General features: G+C 53.3%; 1 protein-coding gene across 1 annotated transcript; it reads left to right on the top strand.

The window, feature by feature from the left end:
• The first annotated feature begins 1909 nt into the window (after window positions 1-1909).
• On the top strand, window positions 1910-21611 carry CCDC27 (coiled-coil domain containing 27). Its single transcript, XM_010361823.2, is given in 12 exon segments — window positions 1910-2218; window positions 3797-3923; window positions 5135-5263; window positions 6448-6605; window positions 11044-11193; window positions 12382-12474; window positions 12870-13233; window positions 13454-13584; window positions 16636-16713; window positions 17340-17552; window positions 19888-19992; window positions 21489-21611. Coding segments are annotated over 12 exon segments (1980 nt in total).
• Window positions 21612-21749: the final 138 nt, after the last annotated feature.

Below are 21749 nucleotides of genomic sequence, written 5' to 3'. Positions count from 1 at the left end.
TGCGGGCAGTTCACCTGGTAAAAGTCATCACCATTCTCCATTCTCTATTAACCAGGGACACAATGCACTGTGGAAAGCCGCAGGGACCTCTGCCCAAGAAAGCCGGGTATTGTCCAAGGTCTGCCCCCACTGAGACAGCCTGAGATACGGCCTCGTGGGAAAGCAAAGACCCTACATCCCCCAGCCCAACACCCATGAAGGGTCTGTGCTGAGGAGGAGGAGAGAAAGAGGGAGGCCTCTTTGCAGTTGAGATAAGAGGAAGGTTTCTATCTCCTGCTCGTCCCTGGGAATAGAATGTCTCAGTGTAAAGCTGACCATTCGTTCTATTCTGAGACAGGAGAAAACCGACCTGTGGCTGGAGGCGAGATATGCTGGCAGCAATACTGCTCTGTTACTCTTTGCTACACTGAGATGTTTGTGTAAAGTGAAACATAAATCTAGCCTACATGCACATTCAGGCACAGTACCTTTCCTTGAACTTATTCATGACACAGACTCCTTTGCTCACATGTTTCCCTGCTGACCTTCTCCTCACCATAACCCTGTTGCCCTGCCACACTCCCCTCACCAAGGTAGTAAAAACAGGGATCCATAAATACTGAAGGAACTCAGAGACCAGTGCCAGTGCAGGTCCTTGCATGCTGAGTGTGCCAGTCCCCTGGGCCCACTGTTCTTTCTCTATACTTTGTCTCTGTGTCTTATTTCTTTTCTCAGTCTCTCATCTTCACCTGACGAGAAATACCCACAGGTGTGGAGGGGCAGGCTCCTTTCAAATTTCCTTCAGTCAGCAAGCAGAGAAGCCTTTCTTCCCACTCAGACCCCAATCAAGGCTTCTGAAAATAGGGGTTTTGTCTTTCTCTCCCTAAAAGATGTCCTGAGGTAGGCATTTGAAGCCTGGAAAATCATTCCCAGGGAGCCAGACTTCTCTCTCTCTCTTCCAGGAATTTCTTAGCCAAATGGTTCTAATCCCAGAACCCACCCCCTAAACCTTTTCTAATACAATTACTGTCTTCAAGCCAGCACGTGGAGACAGATTTGAGCTGGACTCCTGTGTCCTTGGGAGCTGACTTTTCTTTTTTCCTTTTCTTTTCTTTATTTCTTTCTTTTTTTTTTTTTTTTTTTTTTTTTTTTTTTTGAGATAGGGTCTCACTCTGTAGCCCAGGCTGGAGTGCAGTGACGCAAACACAGCTCACTGCAACCTCGACCTCCCCAGGCTCAGGTGATCCTCTCACCTCAGCCTCCTGAGGAGCTGGGACTACAGGTGCGTGCCACCATGCCTGGCTAATTTAAAAAAAAAAAAAATTAACTCCTGGGTTCAAGCATTCCTCCCACCTGGGCCTCCCAAAGTGCTGGGATTACAGGATTGAGCCACCACACCCAGCCCAGAAGCCAACCTTCAGTATTGAGCTTTGCTCTTCTCAAAAACCTGATGTCACAGCACTGGCCTCCAGCGCATCCAGCCGTGTGTCCCTTTTGCTGCATAACGGTTTCTTTTTTTTTTTTTTTTTTTGAGATGGAGTCTCACTGTATCGCCCAGGTTGGACTGCAGTGGCTGGATCTCAGCTCACTGCCAGCTCCGCCTCCCAGGTTTACGCCATTCTCCTGCCTCAGCCTCCCGAGTAGCTGGGACTACAGGCGCCCACCACCTCGCCTGGCTAGTTTTTTGTATTTTTTAGTGGGGGGGGGGTTTCACTGTGTTAGCCAGGATGGTCTCGATCTCCTGACCTCGTAATCCACCCATCTCGGCCTCCCAAAGTGCTGGGATTACCGGCTTGAGTCACCGACCGTGCCCGGCCTCTGCATAACGGTTTCTATGGAGACATCTGTGATGCCACCACTGCTCCCAGGAGCCTACAGGACCTGGAGCTCTGGAAGCCGATCTCCTCCCACTGGACCAGCTAGCAGGTTCATGTTCGAGGCCATTTTCCCCTCAACACCCCAAGCCAGGCTGAAGAGAGATCCACAGGAATAGCTGGGCCTGTCCTCATTCAGGTCCACATTCAGGCAGCAAAGCTCACTTGGTCTTTGCCTCATGTTACCTAAGAAGGCCAGCCCATCTGAGAGGCACAGTTTGATGTCCAGCTCGATGGCCAGGGGCCTGATGCTCCTCCAGAACATGGCCAGCCGGGACGCCCAGTGCCCAGAATGGAAACTGCACCAAAAGCCACGCACGCTCAGCAAGTCAGTCCAGACCATCAGCCGCTACTACAGGAAGACGGTATGGGGTCCTGGGAGGAGGGCTGCCACGGGCCTTGAAGTGACCTGCTTCTCCTCCTCCTCAAGGACCCATAGAGCTGTCAGCCCACAAAGCATTCCACAGGCCTTCTGCTGATGGGTTACCAAAGGGGGAGTCCAGGCAGGCAGCGAATTGAGTGCTAGTGGTGGAAAGAGCCCTGAGGTCCTCTCCCTTTCTGAAGGGCCTGGTGCCTTAGTCCCCACGTGCCACTGGCTTCTTCTGGGTTAGCTGCTTTGGCCGGTCCTCCCCTCTTGCAGACCTTGGCTTCTGGTGCTCTGGTTGGCCAAGGGGAGAAGATGCATAGTTTGCCCCAAGACTCCCGACATGCATCTTGAAAAGGAGAGTGAAGGGGAGAAAATGTGGAAGGGGACCTCAGCCAGACAGGTACACTGTGCCACCGTGTATTAGGGGAGCCCGAGATGGTCACCCCGGCTCCTGGCAGCTTCCTGGGTGAATGCATTGCCTGGACCTAGTGGACTGTGGTTTCTTTTTTTCTTTTTTCTTCTTTTGTTTTTTTTGAGATGGAGTTTCAATCTTGTCACCCAGGCTGGAGTGCAATGGCATGATCTCGGATCCACAACCTCTGCCTCCCGGGTTCAAGTGATTCTCCAGTCTCAGCCTCTCAAGTAGCTGGGATTACAAGCATGTGCCACGACACCTGGCTAACTTTGTGTGTGTGTGTGTGTGTGTGTGTGTGTGTGTGTGTGTGTGTGTTTGATAGAGACAGGGTTTCTCCATGTTGGTCAGGCTGGTCTCGAACTCCCAACCTCAGGTGATCCGCCCACCTTGGCCTCCCAAAGTGCTGGGATTCCAGGCAGAAGCAGGCCCCCATCTGTCTAGGCCTCAGGGTCCCCAAGAGGCCCTCGGTGGGCAGCCAGAGCTCCAGAACCAGGGGGTTGTTGTGGGCAGGTCTCTGGGGAGGCCTGAGGGGCGGCATGGTGTCCTGGGCGGGGATCTGCGTCCACATACTGCTCATAGGCACCTGGGCAGGGATCTGCGTCCACATACTGGTCATAGGCACCTGGGCAGGGATCTGCGTCCACATACTGCTCATAGGCACCTGGGCAGGGATCTGCGTCCACATACTGGTCATAGGCACCTGGGCAGGGATCTGCGTCCACATACTGCTCATAGGCACCTGGGCAGGGATCTGCGTCCACATACTGCTCATAGGCACCTGGGCAGGGATCTGCGTCCACATACTGCTCATAGGCACCTGGGCAGGGATCTGCGTCCACATACTGCTCATAGGCACCTGGGCAGGGATCTGCGTCCACATACTGCTCATAGGCACCTCGGCAGGGATCTGCGTCCACATACTGCTCATAGGCACCTGGGCAGGGATCTGCGTCCACATACTGCTCATAGGCACCTGGGCAGGGATCTGCGTCCACATACTGCTCATAGGCACCTGGGCAGGGATCTGCGTCCACATACTGCTCATAGGCACTTGCCATTGGGGTGATTGGCGATGGTTTAGGGAAGCAGGGTCTGCCCTTGCATGGGCTGGCCTAGAGTCAGGGGCCTTCTGCACCTGTCTTATTTTCTCCGCCCTGCCAGAGTGAACCCAAGGATGCCACCAGCCTCACCAGCTTCATGTCCAAAATGGAGGAACTTCGAAGGGTCTTCCCCAGGCGTCCTGACTGCCCCCAGTTCAGCACCAGGGCCACATCCATGTCCCACTGTGGTAAGAGCCCCCCACCAGGGCCGCCTGTGAAACTGCCTGTCAGAGTCGAGGGGCCGGGGCAGGACTTGCTGCACCCTTCAGTCTGCGAGCAGCCACCAGAGTTGGCCTCCACGGTGGCCCCAGCTGCTGCTTTTGAAATCCGCCCTGTGCGCAGGGAGCCAGGGCAGCGGTGAGGCTGCAGGTGGAGGGAGGCTTCTCCTGGCCACTGTCGTTCTGATTTGTCTCCCCAGACTTCTTGCTTTTCTATTGTCTAACCCACTAAAACTTCAGTAGGGTCAGGGGCTAGGGGAGTGGAGATGGTTGAAGATTCTGGAAGCTTCAGGAAAGAATCCCATAAAGCCAGATAGCTCGTTAGGGACAGTGCCCCTGGGGAGCCCCAGCAGCTGTCCGGTCCAACCCCTCACTGCTCTGATGAGAACAGGAGGCTCAGAGCAGGCAGCTGCCGAGCTCCGTGGTCACCTGGGGGACGCTGCCCAGAGCCAAGGCTTTATCCCAGCATCTGCTCCTGGACCTGGACTGGTTCCATGTCCCCACACAAGACACCATTCTTAGGGATGGCGAGCTTGAGCTTAATTCCTGTGACCAGTAGCCAAGCCAAGGTGGGGGTTGTGGGGAGGGGGTCCCGTGCTGTCCACGAATCTCAGCCGGCATCAGGCAGAAGCAGGGCCCCCACCTTTCTAGGCTTCAGGCCCCCCTCCGCCTCAGCAAGAGGGTCTCCACAGCGGCCAGGGCTCCAGAACCAGGGATTGTTGTGGGCAGTTCTCTGGGGAGGCTGAGGGGCCGCACGGTGTCCTGGGCGTGGGGTCTGCGTCTACATACTGCTCATAGGCAGTTGCCATTGGGGCGCTTTGTGATGGTTTAGGGGAAACAGGGTCTGCCTTGGATGGGCTGGTCTGGAGGTGGGGGAGCTTCTGTTCGACCTTTAGGAGGGCATGTTTTTACTGAAGGAAAGTGGGGTCTGCCCTCCAGGGGACAGGGGGCATCAACTAGAGAAATTCAGCCACACTCGGGTCTGTTGAGGCGGAGACACCAAGGCAGGCAGGAGGATGAAGCCCACCCTTTGGTTCAGCCCCTTGCTCAGTCCCATGCATCCATTAAAAAAAGCTACCTGTGCCCCTACGTGTACTTAAGGATAAATAAGAGTCTGCCCTGGAGTTCTTGGGGAGATGAGACCACAGCAGTCACCAGATGGCATCTTTAACACTCTGCAGGTTCACCCACCGAGGCCGATTCACCCACCGAGGCCGATTTGTCCGGGGAGATTGACAACAGCTCAGAGACCTGGAGGGGCACCCGGGACCTGCTCTTGGCCAGGCAGGGTTCGGATACGAACCTGGATGGTGAGGGAGCCCCTAGGGCCTCTGCCTGCACCTGCTGGGCCCCTGAGCTCGAGGCCTGCTTCTTGCAGGGTTGCTGCTTATGCCACGTGGAATTCCCTTCCAGGACTGCCTGCCTCCTGAGGAGTCACACAGAAAGGCCCCCGGGCTCCCTTATGCAGAACTAGCCCTGCCTTGCCTGACAGCTTAGGCTGCAGTCCCCCCAGGACCATGGCCCCTTGTCTTTAGGAAAAATCATAGTTGAAAGTTTTGTCCCCTTGGCCCTTACCCAGAGGCTGATGGGTGTATCCCTCACTGTGGGTAGAGAGAGACCCCTCAGGACACTGTTCCCGCAGACAGGTGTGCCTGTTTCCATTTACCAAGAGGAAATTCACAGCACGGAGTTTCCTTTCTTGCCTTAATTGGAGGAAACCTAGAGTCTGCAGTGACCAGCTGCCCTTAGGCTCAGGAAGGTGGAGAATCCCCTCCCTCCCCTCAGTTTAAAGATGGAGAAACTGGGCTGGGCGCAGTGGCTCACGCCTGTAATCCCAGCACTTTGGGAGGCCGAGGCGGGTGGATCACGAGGTCAGGAGTTCAAGACCTGCCTGGCCAAGCTGGTGAAACCCCGTCTCTACTAAAAATACAAAAAAAAAAAAAAAAAAAAAAAAATAGCTGGGCATGGTGGCGGGCGCCTGTAATCCCAGCTACTCGGGAGGCTGAGGCAGAGAATTGCTTGAATTTGGTAGGCAGAGGTTACAGTGAGTTGAAATCGTGCCATTGCACTCCAGCTTGGGAGACAGAGTGAGACTCCATCTCAAAAAGAAAAAACGAAAAAAAGATAGGGAAACTAAGGCCCCAGGAGGGGATAAGCAACCAGGTGTGCAGGGACAGCATCAGGATGACCCCCTTGTTCTGACTCCCAGCTCTGGCTGCTCTGTCCTGGGTATCTCGGCCGGAGCTTCCACACCTTCCTTCACTCCCTCAGCACATGCACTGAGCTGGGTGTGGGCGCCCCATCGTGTTCACAGCAGCATCACACTGTGTCCTCAAAGTGAGGTGACAAGAGCTAGGAGACAGATCGGAGTCCGTCTGGGCAGACAGGGGTTTCCGAGGGAAGTCTCAGAAGGGTGGACATCGTCATCCAAGAGGCCAGAGGAGCTCGGCAGGGAAGGGTCTTGTTTCTCATTCGGTCTCTGCTGTCGCCACAGGGCACCTCCTTCCCTTCAGTAAGAGCGCCTGCGAGTTCAATTACTTGAGGAAGAAGAGCAAACCCCAGACTTTGAGTCCGGTCACCAGCAGCTCAGTCGCATCCCAGAGCTGCTCCAGAAAGAGGATGCCCTGGTACCTTTCAGTCATCCATGAGAAGGTACTGGCGGAGAGGGTGCAAATCCCAGGTCCCTACTCCCTCGCTCTGCTTCCGGCTGGGAGGACAGCCCTGCCCCCTGACAGGCTCTGGTTCTAGTATCTGGTTAGCTGCATCAAGCAGGTCCCCATGGCCTAAAATGACCTCCAGACCCCCTGCTTTGACAACGCTCCTCACTCCTGTCCATCCTCACCCCAGTGGGTGGCAGTTATGCCGGCATGGAACTCAGACTCCCTGGCAGGCATGACCTCCAGCCATTCACACATCTTTGCACCCACAGACTCTACTTCAGAGAATGTATTCTAAATCAAAATCATAACAGGAAAAACCAGCTTGATTTATGTACAAGTTGATTCATTGTAGTGTCATTTTAAAAATCTATATTTATAAGAAAGACTGACCTATATTTTCACTGTCTTGTAATTCCCTCATCAAATCTTAGTATCAAAGTTATTCTGGCTTCATTAAAATGAAAGAAAAGGCTGGAAAACAGTTACTTTTTTTCTTTTTATTTCTTTTCATTATTATTATTATTATTATTATTATTATTATTATTATTATTTGAGACAGGGTCTCGCTCTGTCACCCAGGCTGGAGTGTGGTGGTGTGATCCCGGCTCACTGCAGCCTTGACCTCCCAGAGCCCAAGCAGTCCTCCCACTTCAGCCTCCCAAGTAGCAGGGACTACAGGTGTGCGCCACCACACCTGGCTACTTTTGTATTTTGTAGAAACGGGGCTTCCCCAAGTTGCCCAGGCAGGTCTGGAACTCCTGGGCTCAAGTGATCCACCCATCTTGGGCCCCCAAAGTGCTGGGAGCACCACTGCACCCGGTACCTTGTTTCTTTTTCTGTTCTCTGTAAGAGTTTGTATCAGATTGATGCCGTTTCTTCCTTAAATTCTGAAGAATTCGCCATTGAAGGAGTCCGCGTCTGGAGAGTCCTCACAGGATAACTCTTATTTTATTAATTAATTAATTTATTTTTGAGACGGAGTCTCGCTCTGTCGCCAGGCTGGAGTGCAGGGGCGCCATCTCAGCTCGCTGCTACCTCTGCCTCCCGGGTTCAAGCAGTTCTCCTGCCTCAGCCTCCCAAGTAGCTGGGATTACAGGCACGCGCCACTACACCCAGCTAATTTTTGTATTTCTAGTAGAGATGGGGTTTCAGCATGTCGGCCAGGATGGTCTCAATCTCTTGACCTCGTGGTCTGCCCGCCTCGGCCTCCCACAGTGCTGGGATGACAGGGTGAGCCGCCGTGCCCAGCCTTTATTTATTTAGAGAAAGGGTCTCATTCTGTTGCCCAGGCTGCAGTGCAATGGCATGATCAGAGCTCACTGTGGGCTCCATCTAAAGGGGCACTTTTAGTTTTTAATTTATTTATTTTATTTATTATGAGACAAGGTCTCACTTTGTCACCCAGGTTGGAGTGCAGTGGAGTGATCCCAGCTTACTGCAGCCTTGACCTCCTAGGGTTCAAGCAATCTTCCCACTTCAGCCTCTCGAATAGCAGGGACCACAGGCACACGCCACCATGCCCATTAACTTTTTTCATTTTTTTTGTAGAGACGAGGTCTCTCCATGTTGCTTGGGTTTGCCTCGAACTCCTGAGCTCAAGTGATCCTCTTGCCTCAGCCTCCCAAAGTGCTGGGATAGCAGGTGTGAGCCACCACACTGGGCCCCTGCAGGAGCACTTTTAAAAATCACAAATTAGGTCAGGCACAGTGGCTCACCCTTGTAATCCCAGCACTTTGGGAGGCTGAGGCAGGCGGATCACGAGGTCAGGAGTTCAAGACCAGCCTGGCCAACATAGTGAAACCCCATCTGTACTAAAAATCCTAAAAAAAAAAAAAAATTAGCTGGGCATGGTGGCGGGTGCCAGTAATCCCAGCTACTTGGGAGGCTGAGGCAGGAGAATCGCGTGAACCCAGGAAAAGGAGGTTTCAGTGAGCTGAGATCAAGCCACTGCACTCCAGCCTGGGTGACAGTGTGAGACTCTGTCTCAAAAAAAAAAAAAAAAGAAATCACAAATTCAATTCCTTTAAAATATATCCAGGTTATCTTTTTCCTCATTTCAGTTTTGTGTTCTGTGTTTTTCTAGGAATGCATCTATTTCATATAAACTTTTTAATTTATCAGCCTAAGGCTGTACATAGTACAAGGATAATTACTATCCTTTATGCAGCAGCGTGGGCAGCATAAGGACAGCCTCTGTCTCATTTCCAATACGGCTGCCTTGTACCTCCTTTCTCTTTTTCCCCATTGGTCTCGCTGGAGTTTTATCAATGTTAATAACCACCTCTTAGAATCAGCTTTAGATTTTGTTGATTTTTCTCTGGTGTCTGTTTCCTTTCTCCGCATTCTTTTGAAGCTGATAAAGTTTTGATGAAAATTATGGACATGAGTCACAAAATGTTGGCGAGTTGATGCAGGGCACAGAGACCTGGGGGGGTCATATGATTGAATGGAGACACAAGGGGGCTTGCCAGTTCCAGCTCCTGCTCCTGTGGGTCCATGATATTCATTTTGTTTACTCCTGCTGCTCTACCTGTACATTATTAGAGATTTCACTGCTTTAAAAGTGTTCCTACCCTTTAATCAAGCAATTGCATTTCTGAGAAATGGCCTGAGTGTACCATTAGACAAGAGTCAGGCAGATACGCTGTTGTTATTCATGCAGGTAGATACGCTGTTGTTATTCATGCAGGCAGCAGGGAGGAGATTTACCAGGTCATGTGCATGAACCATCCAAGGGAAGGGCTGCAGGCTTGGCTGCCTCCAGGAGCTCCAAGGGGCTCATCAGGCTTTTCTTTATCTCATCTCTGCCTTCATCTGGGCTGTCATAGATGAACTCTTCTCATTTGGTGGCAAGAGAGCCACCTGCCACAAGTTTGCAGCTGGCATTGTGTAAACTCAGCAGCTCTAACAGGAAATCAGATCTCCTTTCCAGCAGTCTTCGAACTATTTTGAGATGTGAGAGTGTATCAGGTGACCATGACCAGGGTGATGAAATGTGATTTCTGCACATTTTTTTCCCTTTAACTTTGTATTTCAGGCATAAAGTGGTAAGAATCCATACTATAAAGATTCCCATGTACCTTTCCATTCCCCAGATGTTAAATGTGGCCACGTTTGCTTTATCCTTCTCTCCTCTCTCTCCCACTTGCTCCTCTCTCCCTTCCTATATCATAAATTTTCACACCTAACTTTATTCCTTTTCTTCTACTTTCTGTAGGATTAACTTTTAGTTCTTTTTTTTTTTTTTTTTTTTTTTTTCTTGAGATGGAGTCTCGCTCTGTCACCGAGGCTGGAGTGCAGTGGCAGGATCTCAGCTCACCGGAAGCTCCGCCTCCCGGGTTTACGCCATTCTCCTGCCTCAGCCTCCCGAGTAGCTGGGACTAGACGCCTGCCACCTCGCCCGGCTAATTTTTTTTATTTTTTAGTAGAGACGGGGTTTCACCGGGTTAGCCAGGATGGTCTCGATCTCCTGACCTCGTGATCCACCCGTCTCGGCCTCCCAACGTGCTGGGATTACAGGCTTGAGCCACTGCGCCCGGCCTAATTTTTAGTTCTTTTTCTGAATTCTTGAGATAGATACTTGGATCATTGGTTTTCCATTGCCCTCCCGGTATATGCATTTTAAGGCTGTAAATTTGTCGTTAATCACAACTTTAACTGCGTCCCACGAGCTTTGATGTGTCCAGATGTTCATTTTCATTCAGTTTTAAAAGTTTCTAGCTTTCTTTGTAATTTCTTTTTGACCCATTGGTGACACAGAAGCCTATCACTTACTTTCCAAACATTTAGGGGACCTTCTAGTTATCTTTCCTTCCAGAATATTCTGTTGGGATCATTTTCCTCCCACCTGAAGAACTCCCTTTAGTATTTCTCTAAGTTCAGATCTGCTGGTGACAGATTCTTTCAGTTTCTGTTTGCCTGAAAACATCTTTATTTTTGTCTTTAATTTTGAAGAATTGAGGGAGTTGAGATTCTGAGAACAAAAGTTTGAGGAGCTCCCCAGCACAAAAGTTTGAGGAGCTCCCCAGCAAGCCCCTAGGGAAGCTTGGAGGGTATTGCCAGTTAAGTGTGGGGCCTGCAAAGAAGACTGGCATCCTGTGGTATAGTGGGGTGCAAGGACAGACCACAGGCCAGGTCCGAAAGGGAAGCTGCCTTGCAACTCCTCGGAGGAGGGTTTAGGATCTGCTCTTAGGATGGGTGCAGAGGCGCTGGAGGTGCCAGGCATGGCTCAGTAAAGAGCTGGCACATCTTGCTCTCCAGATGTGTAGTGCTAGCTCTTTACTGCAGTACACATCTTGAAATCCCTGGGACCATGGGGTTTTGGGGTCCCAGGACAGCAGATCTGCTCCTCCTGGGTGGGCTGGAGGCAGGTTGGGGGAAGAGTGTGTGGCTGCATGGCCCACGGGGACTGCCCCTGGTTTTCTGCCCAGGATCACTGCCTGTCCGAGCTGGAGATACAGGTTCAGAAGAAAGACGAGGAGATCCTGCTGCTCCAGGAGGAGAGGGAGGCCCTGAAGACGCAGCTGAAATGCCTCCTCAAAGGCAAAGGCCAAGAGGCATCCATGTCCCCAGGCAGGAGGGTGAGCCAGCCCCAGCGGGGCACAGTGCAGAGCTCTAAGACAGTCGTTTCCAAAGCATCCAAAACTGCTGGTGACACACAGACCCCTGGCAAACCCCCAAGCCCCCTGGATCCTACCAGGTCCTCACTGGAACGCGGACCGGTTCTCAGGGTTCTGATCAACAGGCAGGGGAGAAGCGAACAGAGGCACGAAATGACAAATGAGAGCTGTGAGCCGATGCAACAAGCAGGGGAGAGGCGAATGGAGGTGCAAAATGACAAATCAGAGCTGTGAGCCGATGTCTAGGCACCTGCACCTGGTTTCTGACTTGCTTTCTGCCTGGGGCAAGGCATGGCGCTATCTGGGCTCAGGGTCCTCATCTATATAACGAGGGCTGAGCTAACCTCTGAAATCCTGGGTCATGGAGGCCACCCTGCAGGCGGATTCCCCAGGCCTGGCCGTGTGCATCGTGGGCAGTGGTAGCTTGGACTACCCTGCCCTGGCCGGGAATCCCTTCTCCCTACTCTCTGGTTGTGAGCCCCCCTGTGAGGTGGGGAATGGGGTTGGGGTAGGGGTGGGGTGGGGATGCTATCCCACCTCTAGGTCTGGGCAGAGGACTGGATGTGGCAGGTCTGTGTTGTACCCAGCGGTGGTCACCTGATCTTCCTAAGACCTGATTTCTTTCATACCTGAGGAGATAGCCTGAGTTTATGCTGGGGGCCAGAGATGAAGCAGGGACCAGGGGGAAGGCCTCTGACCATACCAAATGCCCTAAATGCCTCAAGGGAAGGCTGCCTAGACACACAGGGCAGGGGCAGGGAAAGGTGGTCAGCCAGGGGCTTCCACTCTCCGTCCTCCCAGGCTACTGGGTGGGTGTCTGAGGGTGGGACACCCAGGCAACAACATGCACTGTGGGCGTGTCTAAGGCTGGCTCCCTGACTTCCAAGGCCTTGTCTTTTACTGCAAGGCCACTTGCTGGGGGCTGCTCTGGGGCTGCCTAGAACCCCTCTGCCCCCCCGAGTTACCCATCCACAGGTTCCTGTGCCCTCCACTGCCACAGCTCCCACATCCCCCAGCCCCTTGGCAGGAGGATGCAGGTCCCCTCCCCAGACATGAAAGGCCACTGTCCCTTCCAGGACAGGCAGTGGTCCGTTCCTGGGGTGCTGCAGGAGGGGCTGGAAAGCTGAGGGTCCCCCGGGCATCTTGCAGGAGCGGCTCTCAGATGCTTCGCTGAAGCTGGGCAGGCTGAGCCTCCTGAAGGCCTTCTCCAGAGATGAGGAGGAGCTGCAGCACTGGCAGCAGGTGCGGGCTGCCTGGAGAGTGGGCACGCAGTGGGGGACCCCGGCCCAGAAGCCACCCAGATTGCTTAGCTAAGAGGCCCAGGCCCCAAGTGTCCCCACTGCAGCCCTGACCTGGGGTGCCCCCACTCCAGGGGAGGAGGTGAGGTGGGTGGGTTGTTAACCCCTTGAAGTCACAGGTCAGGTGCAGTCTCCTGACAGAGGGAGGACCCATGACTGAGGCCGCAGTGCCTGGGCCATTGTTGGTGACCTTGCCAGGAGGATGCTCTCCCGCTCCCTGGACCCTGCAGCAGCCGGGAAGGAGGCGCCCTCCCCGGTGCCCCTGCCATAAGCATTAGAGTCCCCCACCCTGGGGGTGCCCCGCAGCCCTGCCCAGCCCCTGCCCTACCCATCTCGCAGATGCAGGAGGAGTCTGCAGCACCGGAGAGGGGCAAGGAGCTGGACCTGGGAGGTGGCGAGGAGGACGAGGGCCTGGAAGGGGAGCCCGAGGGGGCGGAGGACACGGGTGCCAGGGGAGGTGTGAGCCAGTTGGGGGCTATACATGAGGGACGCAAGGAGGAGGAAGAGGAGGAAGGGGACAGGGATGAGGACTCCGAGGAAAGGGAGCTGCCAGAGGAAGAGGAGACCCCCAGGAAAAGTGCTTCCTCCCTGGCCGAGTCGTTTGAGGAGGAGCTGCTGACCCAGCTGGAGGAGTACGAGCAGGTCATCCTGGACTTCCAGTCCAACCTGGAGGCCACCAGGACCAGATACTCCCTTGCAACAGGTAGGGCCTCGGCGGGGGGCTGGGCTTTGGCCACTCAGCAGGTCCTGGCCCAGGAGCTGGGACGCCCAGACGCTGCCTGCTCTGGTCAGTGAGCTGGAGCAGGGGCAGGTGTCAGCAGCCTCACCCAGGCTCGCAGAGCCCTCCCAGCTGGCGCGGTGGTCCGGCCCTCTCCAGTCCCTCATTGCCCCTGCTTGCTCTTGTTCACTGCCTCTGCGCCCAGGAGTGATTGCGTCTTTACAACAACAACTGGATTTCCAAGAATCCCAACTGCGAAAGATCGATAGGGAAAATGAGACGCTGCAGAAGGAGCTTCGAGAGCGGAAGCAGCAGCTACAAGCCATGACCGACAAGGTGGCCGTGCGCTTAGTACCGGCCTCCGCTCCGTGAGCATGGGCCAGATTTCATTAACCCCCCAGCAGCTCGGCGCAGGCGCCACCCGTCCCATCTACTGATGGAGACTTTGAGCCTGGGGCGTCCAGGCAGCTGGCCCAGGGTTGTGTGGCTGATAGCGGCCCCGCCAGGCTTCCCCAAGGTGTGTGGGAGGCTGGAGCCCATGTGTCCAGCCACAGCCCTGCCCTGCCCCTGGGCTGGAAGCATGTGTCCCTGTCTCCTGAGCCACTGTGCTCTTGGCCTCTCCTCAAGCATCTCCCGGCCCCTGAGTCCTGGGGGTGAGAAGGCTCTCTCTGTGCTTAGAGAAACTGCTACTCCACTGAGCCCACTCTTGTCGTTTTTGTTAAATGTTTTAAGCTTTTATTCTTATCAAAGTTATTCATGCACATCGCTTAAAGGATCAAATAGTTCCACAAGGCCTGTCATGAAAACCAGGAGCCTCTGACCTCCTCCCTCTCATCTGCCCTCTCCTAAGGCATCATTTTAAATTCTTCCAGCACATTCTTTATGAATCTATCTCCATATCTCTAAATAGCATGTTCATAATGCCCGTTCTAGATTTTTCTCCATCTTAACATCATTTAATGCTTCCTTTTTTCCTCCCCTGCCACCCCCCAGCACACACAAGGGCAGCCTTTCCATCCACCCTGCTCCCCATATCATTCTATCACAATCATGTTGCACTGACATCATTAGGACAGTTATTTGTCTCTCTCACACACACACACTCAAATAAGTTTTACAGAACAGTACTGATTCATAAACCACAACTTGAAAACAGCTGCATCCCATATGTTTTGCTTTCTTGCCCAGTTCACTTATTTCTGGTGGAGCATATCCTCCAGTAGTTTTATCAAAAAGGATGACTGAGGCCAGGCGCGATGGCTCACACCTGTAATCTGAGCACTTTGGGAGGCTGAGGCAAGTGGATCACCTCAGGTTAGCAGTTCAAGACCAGTCTGGCCAATGTGGTGAAACCCTGGCTCTACTAAAAATACAAAAATTAACTGGGTGTGGTGGTGGGTGCCTGTAATCCCAGCTACTCAGGAGGCCAAGGCAGGAGAATCACTTGAACCCAGGAGAAGGAGGTTGCAGTGAGCCGAGATTGTGCCATTGCACTCCAGTCTGGGCGACAAGAGCAAAACTCCACCTCAAAAAAAAAAAAAAAAAAAAAAAAAAAAAAGGATGAAAGGGGTAAAGTTTTGGGGACACAATATATTGGCAAATATCCTTACTGTACACCCTTGCAACATCTGGGTTGGATATAGCATTCCCGTTTGGAAACCATTTTCCTTCAGCATCACAGAGGCATTCCTCTGTTGTCTTACAGTTTTCAGGTTTGCTGATGAGAAGTCCAAAGACGTTCATGGTTCTTTGTGGGAGGGTTGTTCCTCTCTGGAGAGCTGTAAGATCTATCTTTGTCCCAGGGGATCTGAAACCTCCCAGAGTTATGCTTTATTGAGGGTGCATTTCCATCTGTTGTACTGGGCACTCAGGGGCCATCTGGGAACTCATGTGCTTTAGCTCTGGAATTTTCTTTGGTTTCATTGTTTTTCATGTCCTTCTCTCAATTATTTGGCTATTGGACCTCCTGTCCTGCTCTTGTTTTATCTGTTACCTCCTCCTTTTTGTCTCCTTGTCTTTTACAGATACTTTCTGAAGATTTCCTTAACTTTATCAACAGCTCTTGAGTTTTCATTTTGTTATAATATTTTACTCTGATGTTCTCTGAATGCTCCATTTTTCATTTTTCGAAGCGCACTCGTGTGTGGCTTCACAAATGCAGTATCTTCTCTTCCCTCAATGACAGTGTTCATCATAGTGTTAGTTTTCTAACTTCTTGCACCACTCCTATTTCCTACAAGTTCCCTTTTATTTTATTTTATTTTATTTTTTTGGAGACAGAGTCTTGCTCTGTCGCCCAGGCTGGAGTGCAGTGGTGCGATCTTGGCTCACTGCAAGCTCTGCCTCCCGGGTTCATGCCATTCTCCTGCCTCAGCCTCCCGAGTAGCTGGGACTACAGGCGTCCGCCACCACACCCGGCTAATTTTTTGTATTTTTGGTAGAGACAGGGTTTCACCACGTTAGCCAGGATGGTCTCTATCTCCTGACCTCATGATCCGCCCACCTCGGCCTCCCAAAGCGCTGGGACTACAGGCGTGAGCCACTGCGCCTGGTCACAAGTTCCCTTTTGAAGTTGGCTTTTGGTCTCTCATTCATCTGAGAGCTTTGCTCCAATGTTCGAGTTGACTGGACTCTGAGCACACAGCTGACCACTCCGTGCTCCCTGGGCGGAGCAGTGTGCTTTGCTTTGGCATTTTAATGGAGAGTTTCTTTTGTTTTCTTTATTATTTTTATTTTTCTGAGATGGGTTCTCACTCTGTCACCCAGGCTGGAGTTCAGTAGTGTGATCACAGCTCACTGCAGCCTCAGCCTCTCCAGGGTCAGGTGATCCTCTCATCTCAGCCTCCTGAGGAGCTGGGACCACAGGCGCATGCCACCACGCCCAACCAATGTTTTCATTTTTTGTAGAGACAGGATCTATGTTGCCCATGCTTCTCTCAAATTCTTGAGCTCAAGTGATCCACCCACCTCAGCCTTCTAAAGTGCTGGGATTATAGGTGTGAGCCACCGCACGTGGCCTAGGGCTCTTCATTTCTGAAATAGCATTCCACCAGTCGTCCTCATGTTAGTCTCCATGTTTAGAAGAACCCGGACCAACAATGTCTGAGACCTTTAGGAACTCAAGTGTGAGCTGGGCTTGTTTTCTGCTTTCCCTACTGCCGGCTACTTGGCTTTTTTGGATCTGGGATGTCAGATACCACTCAGCCATCTTCAAACTCTCCAAAATATTTTTAGTCCTCTTTCTTCTCCTCTTCTCCCTGCCTTCAGTAGAAATCCCGCTGCCATTATTTTAGGGAGCTTTGGGGAAGGAAAAAAGTTAGATGCCAGTGTTCAGTCTGTTATTTCAACCTGGGAGACCCCCATGCCAACCCCTCTGTCTCCTTCCAGTTCTCCAACCTCCGAGAAGATAAGAAACACCAAGAGATGATGGGGCTCATTGAGAAGGACAACCAGCTTCTCCGACAGGTGACAGCCTGGGTGTCATTAAATGGTCAGCCAGGCCACTGTTCTTGCTGTAAGTCCCAACACAGTGAAGGGCAAGACGGGGCTGGAGCTTCTTCACAGCCCAGCCAGAGTCCCTTAACTTAGGTAGCAGGCCACTCGACGTATCTCTGGGCCCCACGTCCGTACAGAAAGCTCCTCGCAATCGCTGGGCCCAGACTGGACTGGAGGGACCCAGCAAGAGTTGCTGGCCTTTTTTTTTTTTTTTTTTTTTTTTGAGACAGAGTCCTGCTCTGTCACCAGGCTGGAGTGCAGTGGTGCAATCTCAGCTCACTGCAACCTCCGTCTCCCGGGTTCAAGCGATTCTCCTGCCTCAACCTCCCGAGTAGCTGGGACTACCAGCATGCGTCACCACGCCCAGCTAATTTTTGTATTTTTAGTAGAGACAGGGTTTCACTATGTTGGTCAGGCTGGTCTCGATCTCTTAACCTTGTGATCCACCCGCCTCAGCTTCCCAAAGTGCTGGGATTACAGGCGTGAGCCACTGCCCCTGGCCGCCGGCCATCTTTTAGGAAAAAGTGGATGGGTATCACACGTACTCTGGTTGGGTGAAATGACCCCACCTCTTTGTCCTCCCCGGATGTCCCCAGCAAGTGTCGAAACTGGAGAGAAAGCTCACCAAGCGGGACCATGTCATCTCTGAGATGGACACCAAGGTCAGCCAGCTGCAGGAGCAGGTGGAACTGGACCAGAACCACCTGCAGAGGTGGAAGCAGCTGCAGGAGGATTTGCAGAGCAAGAAGGAGATGATTCAGGAGGCAGAGCAGCAGGTCCGCGTGGCCCTGGAAAGCTCCCAGTCCAGGGTACGCCCAGCCCCTCCTCCTGAGGGTCTGTCCCAGCAGCTGGTGGCCAAGCACCCGGGCCCCTGCCCACCGCCCACCAAGGTAGAACCAGGCTCTGAGTACACGGGGGCTCGGGCTGGTTCTGCCGTGTACACCAGCACCCACACAGAGTTGACGCTCAAGAAGCGTGGGTAGAGGATGGAGTGAGGGTGTAACAGAGTACCCCAGAAGCATTCGTCAATGGCAGTGGTGGGCGGAGCCCCGCGGGCAGGGCTGCGGGTCTTGGCTTGCATTGTGAAGGGGATGGCTCACTGGCTGGAAAGGAGGAGGGTGCCTGGACTGAGAGGAATGGTGGTGTCAACCCCTCTCTGAGTCATGGTGTGCTTGCTGGGCCAGGTACCATTCTAAGTACCTTCTTGGTATCAAAGTCATGTGGCTCCTTTAACCAAACTATGAAGTAGTTATCATGATCCTCATTTAACAGACAAGCAGGAAAGGATGAACAGTCCCCCTGGACCCCAGACCTGCTTTTTGCGGTGGTGCTGGGATTTGGACCAGGCAGTCTTAACTGCAGGACCCCACTGGGGCGTCATATTAAACGTGAGCAAGGCCAGAACGCACCCTGCTTGTGAAGGCCCCATGCCAAAAAGGAAATCAATAAAGAGCTGACCTTTTTTTTTTTTTTTTTTTTTTTTTTTGAGGCAGGGTCTTTCTCTGTCATCCAGTCTGGAGTGCAGTGGGGTAATAACAGCTCACTGCAGCCTCGGCCTCCCAGGCTCAAGCCATCATCATCCCACCTCAACCTCCTGAGTAGCTGGGACCACAGGCATGTGCCATCATACCCAGCTAATTTTAGAAACTTTTTGTAGCGACGGTCTCACTATGTTGCCCAGACTGGTCTCAAACTCCTGGGCTCCAGCAGTCTGCCTGCCTTGGCCTCCTGAAGTGTTGGGAATACAGGTATCAGCCACCGTGCCTGGTCCTGACCTTGATTTAGAATCCAAAATTAAGCAAAGGTCAAGATCATGTATGGAGGCTTTTTGAAGTCATGTTCCCAGCAGGAATGCCAACTGTGTTCTTTTTCCTGCCTGAGCCTGCCTCCTTCCGGCTGGGTCAGACGGCAGCACTCACCCCTGGTATCCCTTGATAAAACAGTTTGGGATCCAGCCGTAGTCCTGGTGAAGGCATTAGACCAGAGGCAGTCTAGGTGTGTCCATTTGTACACCAGCCTGCACTGACCTGGTAGAGCCTGGAAAGCTGAGCTAAGAAATACTCTGAAGCTAAGTCCCGGTGAGCAGGAACTAGCGCCAAGCCTGATGGTGAGGCCCCACGGGGGTGGGGAAGTGAGGCTGGGCACCCTGGGTAGCTGCCAACTTCTACCCTGGGGAGGCACCCCCAGAACAGAGGCCCAGTCCCTTGTGGCCTCAGGACCTCCAGCACTTGGCACGATGTTTGCACAAAGTGGGCACTCAATAAATACTGGAAAGAAGGAAAGGATTCCACTCCTCACACAGGCCAGGGGCCCATGACATTCCTGCTGTTACTTAAACCTGTCCAAGCGGCAGTGCGGACGTGCTTCCACTCGGAGGTAAGGCTGAGCCTTTCGGGCCCGGCTCCCATTGGGCACCTCTGTGTCGTCAGGGTTTATGGCCGAGGAACTGGTGCTGATCGTGCCGCATAACTCCAGGGGTTTCTTTCTGAGGCTCCTGGGGCGCAGATTGGAGAGATTTCCTCTGTAGCTTCCTGGGAGGCATGATTAGCTACCTCTGGGGAGGTGGCTGCAGCGTACAGGCAGACAAGGATCTTCACGGCAGCAAAAGACTGGAACGCCTTCCGGGTCTGTGCGCAGGGGCCAGGTTCAATGCTGCTGTCCATGGCACAGACGCCTCCTAGTCAGCATGGAAAGGAGGAAGGACCAGCAGCACACTGTTAAATGCCTAAAGCGAGAGTGTCGCCAAGGGCCAGGAAATCCACTCACTGCAACTCCCCTGGGCAGCGGAGGAAGGTCCAGGGGTTACGTGCAGCTTCTGTACTATTCTGGTTTCTTGGTTTAAAAATATGTGTGTGTGTGTGGGTAGGTTTTACTTTCCAATTAGAAAAGCCAACGTGGTGTCAAAGAGCCTTTGGGCTTTGGGGCTGGGCCGCGCAGGGTCAGGGGTTGGATCCGGCAGCTCCTAGCTCTCAGGCAGCCCACATTGACTTCTCCGGCCCCCGTTTCCAGTTTCTAAAGCCGTGAAAAGTGAGGGCGAGCTGTTCCTTCCTGGCCTATAAAAAAAAAAGTGCTGGGGGGTGCAGCCCACTGGCCAAGTGCCTTCTTGGGCAAAGATGAGTGACGATGTTGTCCCTTTGCTCATAGCTCGAGAGGCTAAGGAATAAGATCATCCAGGCCACCTTTAGCATCTCCGGGACCAAGTCCTTGGCCAACGAGATATCTGACAATGACATCCTGGAAGCCCTGCAGGTACACCCCTAAGCTCAGCTGCCTCCATCCAGGCCCCATCCCCCTAGGCCACAGCTGGGGTAGGGGGTGGGGTGGGGGCCTAGGTTAGATTCAAGGGACTCTGTTCTCATGCTAGCTGTGTCACCTATTCACCTGGACCCCAGGACCCTCCTTTCTCTCTGCTCAGGCAGAGGGGACCAAATCATCCTAAGGTGGGTGGGGGCATGGCATGGGAGTCTTACCCACTCTCAGCAAAAAGGGGGAGGGGCATCAGAGACCAGCAGTAGCCACCACAACCCATCCTGAGCGCTGTGGAGAGGGGACAAGCCGCTCGGGTCATGAAGACTCTCCCGCAGCAGGAGCCCAGCCCCCTGCTTTGTCCAGCTTGGTCCCCTCCGCTGGTATCCCCACCCACTGATCCAGGGCCCTGGCGCAGACTCTTCCCATCCTGGCTACAGCCTCCTGGGCTCCTTCCTGACCAGGGGTCCCCAAGCAGGGGCCTCGGAGAAGTAGAAGGGTGTAGGAGAAATAATTCAGGCCTTGGGGTCACTGGGCATGAGGAGGTCACCACCCACCAGCTGTGGGCCACACAGTCACTTCTCTGAGTCATAGGTGCCTCCCTCTGTGACGGAGAGCGCATGCTTACCTGCAAGGTGTCATGAGACTCAGAGATCTGGGAGTCAGGCACTGGCTGTGGCTCTGTGTGGGGCCATGAGCTACGCAGGGGTCACCTCTTACCAGCAGCTGCTTCTGGTCCCAAGACTCACACTTTGCCCTCTAGGGCTGCCCTTAAACCCCAGTGTGTGCCCACGACCTTCCAGCACCCACGTTCATGGGGCCTGGTTCCCTTCCTCTGCAGAGCGGGTAGGCCCCAGACGGTGCCTTTCCTGCAGAGCTGTAATGTGGGCAGAGATCTCTGTGGCCTTGGTACTGTTATCTGGGGGAGGGGAGGAGGAAGGGGAGGGAAAGAGGAAGAGAAGAGGGAAGACAGAGGATGGAGGGAGTATACCCACTGCACAGTAGCCAGGGAAGAGCACCTTTGCTTGTTTGCTGTAACCTGACACAAACTAGCAACGGCCCAGAGAGGAGACTGGAAGAGGGGTGGGGACAACGTTCCCTCTGCACAGGACAGAAGGGACTTGAGGGACAGATGTGATGACCTCAAAGGTCTCTTGGAGTCTGGGGTTCCTCACAACTCTAAGAGGGCCGAGGAGGGGACTTAGTGCAGCCTTCTGTGGGCTGGTGGTGTGCACCTGCCCCAGCTCCGTGTTCTGTGACTTCACTTCTGCGGCTGAAAATCAGCCGCCGTGGGAGTATTCCCACCACAGAAATTGGCAACGCCACAAAGCCCTGGAGAGTCGGTTGTAAGTATTTACCAGCACACCCCTGCTGCAGCGAGCCCCTCTGGAGGAGGAGAGGGTGGTATCCCGGGCAGCTGGCATGAACTGGGCACACCAGCCTCAAGGCCAAGGTGAGGAACTGGGAAGGCCACCTCCACGGTTGTGTTTCTTGTGTAGAGAATTATCTCAGAGAGAAGCGACTACTATAATCAGCTGAAGCAGAAGGGTATCAAAGTGCCCCCCCTTCATCAGTCAGAGGCCTTCCTGCCCAGCAAAACCAAGAAGGGGACCTCCAAGTAGACCCAGCCAGGTGCCCAAATACGGTCAGCCCAGCAGAGGCCAGGGCCCAGCTCCAGAACCACCCGCCCCCACCATGAGTCCTGTTCTCAGACTTAGAATTAAACCCGGGCGTTGGCACTGTCCCACCTTTTTCTTCTC

Source organism: Rhinopithecus roxellana, chromosome 12, assembly GCF_007565055.1.
Source record: "Rhinopithecus roxellana isolate Shanxi Qingling chromosome 12, ASM756505v1, whole genome shotgun sequence".
NCBI classification, from domain to species: Eukaryota; Metazoa; Chordata; class Mammalia; order Primates; family Cercopithecidae; genus Rhinopithecus; species Rhinopithecus roxellana.
Note: the sequence above shows the minus strand (reverse complement) of the source record. Positions and strands in the feature narration are given on the sequence as shown.